The 7,718-nt window shown below is 39.9% G+C and overlaps 1 protein-coding gene across 2 annotated transcripts in view; it reads right to left on the bottom strand.

Annotated features, from left to right (window-relative positions):
• fam189a1 (family with sequence similarity 189 member A1) overlaps positions 1-5,289 on the bottom strand; it is a 152,417-nt gene extending 147,128 nt beyond the window's left edge. The window contains exon 1 of one of the 2 annotated variants that reach the window (XM_083550873.1): positions 4,481-5,289. In XM_083550873.1, the coding sequence (XP_083406999.1) occupies positions 4,481-4,711 (231 nt within the window). In that variant the 5' untranslated portion in view covers positions 4,712-5,289. The remainder of the gene's footprint in view (positions 1-4,480) is intronic. The other variant, XM_083550872.1, reaches the window with a different exon arrangement.
• Positions 5,290-7,718: the final 2,429 nt, after the last annotated feature.

Genomic DNA, 7,718 nt, shown 5'->3' with positions numbered 1-7,718 from the left:
CACAGAGAGAAGCGCACTGGCGTGTCACAAACCAGATTTTACATGACAATCTATAACACACGTAACGTTAAAGCACAGGCAGTTCACATCGCTATCAGGAGCGTAACAGCGCGGTGTTCATCAGCTAGACACAAGACATGCTGTTTCACCTCTGACCTCCAGGCTGCTTATCTCTATCAACACACACACTTCTCATGTATATGCTTCCACACATCCATTTCCTCACCTCCATTTGTATGCTGCTGAGGCGTCTCACGGCCCTGGAGGGTCTCTGGCACAAAATTGTAGAAGTGTTACCTCATAAATATGTTCTAATGGACACTGTGAAATTTGAGGAGCACATTTCCCCCGCTGATGTTCTGTACATAGGGTGGTAAAGGCAGATTTCTCGTATCTCTCTCAGATTTGAAAGTGCAGATTTAAGGAGCGATAGGCCTGGATTATAGTCTGGATAATTCCTGTTGCCAATGAATAATGTATTAATTATTATATTATTATGGTTAACACTTAATGCATTTTTAATTTAAAAACTATTTAAAAGTGTTGATTTTCCACCATTAAACCAAGCGGCGGTCAATACTGTTGTTAAACACATAATTATATGCATTATTATATTTGTGTTTCACTGTGATGAAGAATTATTTTTCAACTTTTCACGTTTAATCTTGAAGTAAGAGTACAAAACACCTTAAGATGTGCTGTTATGATACATAATGAGGGTTTGTGACATGGGATTGTATTCTGCTCAGAAATGTTTGCCAACTATTACTTTTTTCTCTTATTTATTGATTAACTACAGTTGATGTCTGTTTTACATTTTATAGTTACATTTAAAATAAGTGGAAGTTGTCTGCAAAATGTTATAATAGCTACATGAGCAGTTGTTTCATCCCCAGCCTTTCTGGATTCCTTCATGAACCTAATAATAAGAATAGGATGAAACCAGAAAGCAAAAATTCCATAAGAAGTTCTAGTGTTTGAAAAATGTTCAAATAAACATCACACCACATCAGCAATAGAACATGTTTCAAAATCTATTTATTATTAGACTAAGTTTATGTCTGTATGACACCCAGTGACTGAGCTTTTACTCCAATTTTAATATCATGATGCACAAATGTACATGAGACAAATGACAATGTGCATCAAGCATCAGCACTGTATTACTGATGTCCGTAATAGAGCACTGTTTGCACAACAAAGATTCCAGTCTGTGCATCCAGCTGAATTAAAATATATAGAAAGCACACTGGTCATATGGACAAATACATCCTTGGAGAGCTTGAGCCGTTACCAACAATTATCTGGACTTGTGAAGTGACTTAGTAGGTCTACTTCTGGTTAAAATGACACCTTAGGCACTGCTACAGGACTTATTATTTTTTAATCGATCATTTCATCAAGGAGTCAATTCAATCAAGTTTTATAATAATCTGAAATAATCTGAGAATTAAATCGATTTGATTAGATATCACTTTAGAAATACTAAGATATGAAGGATATATATATATATATATATATATATATATATATATATATATATATATATATATATATAAATATATATATATATATATATATAAATAAATAAAAATCCGGATTGGATTCTTTTTCTCTACATTTTGACCTTCTGTCCAAACTAAAACAGCTTTTCTTTTTTATAAAGATGTTCTATGTGTCTTGTTGGAGACAGAACAAATGCACACAATTGTGTTGCAGGTTTCAGTGCAGATGAACAATTTAAAAAATAATAATTTAAATACTCATGTAGAAACAGAGCATTTAAAAACCAAACAGATCTTTTCGGATTAACATTGATGTAGAAATCAATATAGCTCTAATCTACTGTCTGAGCTGCTGTAGAGTTACAGAATTGTAGTCCATACATTCAGATTTCAGGCCTGTCCATAAAAAAAAATACACTTTCATAAAAATTAAAACAAACAAATAAAGAACACAGTAATGCTGCAGAATGATCCTGATGTCACACATGCATTCATTCAACTTTCATACAAATAATTTTAGCTAATTTTTAGCAGATTAAGTGTTGTTTTTAAGATTTTCCTTGATCGATTCACAAGACACAAGGGTTCCTCTGGAACTAACTGGATTTTCTCTGCTCCACTTCTAGCCATTTGTGACCCTCTTTGTCTTTCCATGTAGCAGATGTTGACCTTGGACATGACATGAAAAGAAAGCAAACCCACTAAACCCTGGGAAACGTCACTGAGTTGTCAACGTTTTAACAAAACGTCCGACCTAAAGAAAGCAGCATATCAAACACAGAGCATAGTGGTGTCCTGACATCGTCTCAGTGAGTGCACTAATACCTAACAACTTAATAACAAACCAACATGACTGAAGGACATAAACAAGCTGTACCTCTGGTCGGCTTTCTGTCCAATTTTTTTTATCACCTTACTGCAAACACTGGCAGATCACTTCATCACTTCAGCATGACATTTCACAATGAGCGTTTAATTTACGGCAGGATGTCATAACGCATGCAAGATCTTCTGCCAAACCACACACTGACAACACCTCCTGCTTCAAACTGAGCGCTACTTGTTCGTTTTAATAATACTCTGTGGTGCAGTGCAATGTTTGCAGATTATATTCTACATACTACATTACTTCGAATGATATTTACTACAATGAATGAATAGAAGTATATATCCTAGAGTACAAAGTTATTAGAACTGAGGACAGACCTGCTTCTTTCTGAAAATATCTAGGTTATATGCAAAACATTTGAAGGTTTTCTTCAAGGTGGACAGAAGATTTGAAGAGCCCTTAATCAGAGGAGTAGCGACAGGACTGGCAAACTGCTTGGGGCTCTGTGTTTTGAAGGGACCCCTTGAAGTCAAAACCCAAACTGAAAAACGTATGGCCACGTCTCACTAGTGAGTTTAATGAGAAATGGAGAGCACAGAAAGGAAGAGCCAAACAAAATAATGATGAAGAATCTGAGTCTGGTGAACTTTGAGCTGCACATTCATATCACACCAAAAAGTGTGAATAGCAGATTGATACATCACCTCTTGAGAAAATCCAATATTTAGAAAACACTAATTATAGCAGTGTCTCACCATCCCGTTTTACACAACACAGCTTTTACACACCATAAAATCAACATAAAACAAGAAGCTGGCTGGTTTGTGGCATCACTGCATACAGTAACAGATGGTATATTTAAACATTGGTGGATGATGTTATAACCGGTTGCCACAAATATCTGCAGCAGGTCTCTGAAGACATTTTGCATGCTCAAAGTCTAGCGTAACCACCCTGAAACACCCTGCCAACAATAGGCTGAGCCATGAAGTTATGTAAAGCCAGTCGCATGTCATTTTGTAAAACAAAGGGCTAGTTAGCTATGAGCCCATCACCAAGTCTGGCGTGAGCAATGCAACCCCAATGATTGTATTTGTTTGTACTTGCAATTTCTAAAAGTTTGATACAAAGGCAAGCAAAAAAAACAAAAAAACAAGCAAATATATACGTAACAAAAACGTGTGAAGATTACAGAAAAACTCAATTGTTTCAAATCGTTACATTTCTGGACATTTCAAGGCTTCAAGAAAGCAGACATCAAGTTACACCAGCACCTCAGAAGGTACCACAAACCTCAACATGATGAATGTTTAGCTAATGGAAAATCCAGACCACAGCACAGAATTGCTAATCTGCCTCTAATAACTCAGGGACTTGTCAAGATGTATGTCAAATATCTTACTGTCTTTTCTTTATTTGTAAATCACAAGGTTGGCATGAAAAAAAAAATCACAATATACACCCCCATCCCCCCACCCCGGATCATGTAAACGTTGCATTAATAGTAACTGCTTCGAAGATGCTGATTTTGTTAGATGGTCTGTATAAAGTATACAGAAGTCTACATTTCCATACAACACAAAGGTGTCTTTTGTATCCAGCATGATGGAGCAATGGTTCATCGTATCAGATTCATTAGCCTGATCTACTACATCTAATACATAGAAAAGAACACTTTCAGACAGTCACATTGTAGTTTGCTAATCATGCTGTTTATAAGGGCAACAGAGGAACATAAGAGCAATAAAGGGGGCTCCCTGGATTTTACTGCCACAGTCCTTATAATCACTTCAGGCCCTAAGTGTGTAAAGAAGAGCATAGATGAGTTTTATATTATTTGATGGCAAGAATTAAAAGTAGGGCCAAATCTACTTTACACTGTTTTTATCACCACAGAGCTTTTGCATTGTAGAAGATTAACTCGTCCTCCTTTAGTGAAAGTGGTTTACGGTTATGGCCATTGGGTTATTGATCTGAAGGGTGTGAGTTCAAATCCCAACACCCCCAAAGCTGCCATTGTTGGGAATGACTTTTAACCTTATCTTACTCAAATGTCTCATTGGAAGCGACAGTCAAAATAAAATGTACTATACAAGTGCGTTATATTGGCAGGTGGAAACCTAAGTGGCAGTAAGATAACACTTACCGAGAACCCGGCCCAGAAGGGACAGGAATGCCTGACTCTGGGAGAGGTAGTAAGAGCCAGAGCGGCGAAGCTCACCGCCAGAATGAGACTCCCGAGCACCATCTGCGCCACACCGAGCGACAGCATGAGCCGAGTCCGCGTTCGGAGCTCCCTGAGCCGCGAGAGGCTGCGGGACAGAGCCGCCGGACTCAGAGATCCTCCTCCTGCTCTCGGCATGGCGTTCACGGGCATGTTTGCGACGACAAAAAAAAGGGGGATCAGGTGGAGGTTTCAAACTCGGAAACTTCAACGCAGTACTTCCCAATTGAGGATTATTCTTCAGTTATCTGAAGCGCACGCAGACCGGGTGCGCGGTGTGACGCGAGGGCGCACGGAGCATCCTGGAGTTGGGTCAAGCGTTTCCCCCTCACCGCCGCACTGCTCTCAGTGCTGTCTCACCACGCTGCTCTTAAAGATCTACCAGAAGACGAAGGAACAAGTATCTCCAAAGTAGATCTGGAACAACCCTTATCCAAAGAGAAAGGGGTGAAGAAAGAAAACCGTAGCAAAGGCGCGCTCTGGGGGCGCGCGTACTAGAGGTGATCCATCACATCCATGTCAGAGCATTACGGTTCCTAAAGAGATCAGTCTTCTCTTTGAGTCATCACTGCTCATGAAATTAAACATAAAGGTGATGGAAATGAAACTAGATGCGTGTTAAGACTCGTTAGAGAGCCGGATGGTGCGTTCGCGTCCGCCAGGTGATGCAGTGTGTTAAAAGGCTGCATATGGCGCGTTTCTCTCTCTCTCTCTCTCTCTCTCTCTCTCTCTCTCTCTCTCTCTCTCTCTTTCTCTCTCTCTCTCTTACACACACACACACACACACACACACACACGGCTCTCTGTGACGCCAAGGACGCGAACGCCATCATCTACAATCAACATAATCGACTGGAGAAAACAGAATGTGGGGGGTTTGGTGAACAATTTGGTGCGTTTTGCTGGTGTTTTATCACATGGACGTATTTAGAAAATCTACACTGTCCAGTTCGTCCTGCGCTTCACTCAACCGAGGACCGAAAAAAACATGCTTATTATTTTTGGACAATACTCAAAGAAAAACGCAAGCACTCAACAGTGTCCTAGTAAAACAGGAGCACAGAGCACAGAATGTGTTCGGGTCATGTTTAATGGTCAGGCATGTTACACATGAGGTCAGTTTGACACGCGTTTGTATTAGAAGCCACGTGAAAAATCTTCTAAAACATCCCCACCTAGAGGCCAAACACGGTAACAGCGCATTTGCGCCAGTGCAGTGAGTTTGACACGTTGTATACACAATGCGTGGAGTGGAACAACCAGGCTGTTAAAACGGAGAGAAGAAACTAAACCAAAGCACACAGTTAAACATACAATCTCAGAAATAAATGTATCAATCGTGTTTACTTATCTTTGATTCAGGTACAATCAAGAGTACACCTGTAGTGTGCAATTAAGGATTTCTTTTAGTTGTCACATGTACATTACAGCACAGTAAAATTCTTCATACCCCAACGATGTTACGCAGCTAAGGTCGGAGCACAGGGTCCACCGTGATACAACACCCCGGGAGTACAGAGCACAAAGGCACAAGAGTGGCAGCTTGGTGATACTGGGGCTGGAACCCCTGACCTTCCAAACAGAAACCCAGAGCCTGAACCACTGAGCTTTTCACGTCCCTTCTCATTAGAGTTCAGAGAAAGGCTTTAAAGGGCTAATCAGTGGTCTGTGTACCTTGAATATTTCTATAAGGTATAAGAATAAACACCAAAGGTTTGGTTGTTGCCTTTTAAAATTCCTCTATTTGCCTTCAGTAAAGCTCTGCAGTCCATTCCAGGAACACCTACAGTATCAAGCATTAATCTAGTAGAGCTGAAACAAGATCAAAATACACGTGTTAGCAACGAGCGTAGAATTATGTTCTCCAAGAACTGAACAAAAGCAGGAAAAGCCTAAAGCAGTTCCTAATTCGTTGCTTCTGTAATGAAAAGTGGTTTGTGTTTGTCTCGTGGTATCTATGTAATCTACTCAAGAAACTTCCTCTCATTAGCATTATGCTAGCAGGAAATTCTATCGTCTCGCAAGCAGGAAACTATCTATCCTTCCTGTTCTGCTCCAGTTGAGAAAAGTGACGAAACAGGACACTGAGTGGGAATGCGGACGGGGTGGAGATGGATGTGATGGGAGATTTGTAACTGGGCTGTGCTTCATCGCTGGAAGGGAGGTGATTTAACACACTTCAGACTCTCCTGCTGTCACTAAATGCTTCAATTTACCAGCGATTTGAGGAGGAACACAGAACACAAAGATTATATGTACTACAGGCAGAGAGATAGATCGAGAAAAAAAAAAGAGAGCAAGACAGCCATTAAGAGAGTTTCATCTTATATTTAAAATACATATGAAATATGGACAGCGAGAAAGACACGCTACATTAATATAAAATATAGAAACAGCAGGAGATGGATGCAGTGAGACTCGAATGACTGCCTTCAAAAAAATGTGCGCATACACTGCTTATGCATTGCTGTGCCATACACACTTGAAATGCAGAACACGTATGGGTTTTTCCATTCATCTCTCCATGTTCTGCTGGTTTAGAACCAATCAATGACGTGTTTTACTTTTGGAAAGGATTCCAAGCAGAACACAGAGAATCAAAGAGCACGGATTAGGACGAATGTGGAGGATTAAGAACCTCTGTCATATATTTCAACATCTTGATGCACTGTTCGGTTTTGTCCCTCCAAGTTCTAATTTGGTAGAACAACTAATTGTTCTCCTTTCAGAAAAGATTGCAAGAAGAACAGAGTGCTCTTCTGTTGTGCCTCTATGTTTTCTCATCTGTGTCCTCCTGTAACAAGCTTTCAGTGTTTTAATTCTTTAGAAATCTGATCATCCTTAGGTTTAATAATCTCTTGATGAAGATCCCTGTCCAATTGTCCATGTTTAACAACCTTGAACATGTCTAATTCATTAAGAAAATGATACTGATTTGGATTTGAGCACTTGAAAAATCAATAACTTCAAAATATAATTAAATAAAAGTGTTTTATTTAGAAGGAAAAACTGTCCCCTGGTGGTCTAGTGGTTAAGATGCAGCGCTCTCACCGCTGCGACCCGGGTTCGATTCCCGGTCAGGGAACCATCCCCAGCCACTCTCAGTGCCGGTCCCAAGCCCGGATAAATTAGGGAGGGTTGTGTTAGGAAGGGCATCCAG

Source organism: Silurus aristotelis (genome assembly GCF_946808225.1).
Source record: "Silurus aristotelis genome assembly, chromosome: 9".
Taxonomy (NCBI): Eukaryota; Metazoa; Chordata; class Actinopteri; order Siluriformes; family Siluridae; genus Silurus; species Silurus aristotelis.
This window is presented reverse-complemented; position numbering and strand designations above follow the sequence as displayed.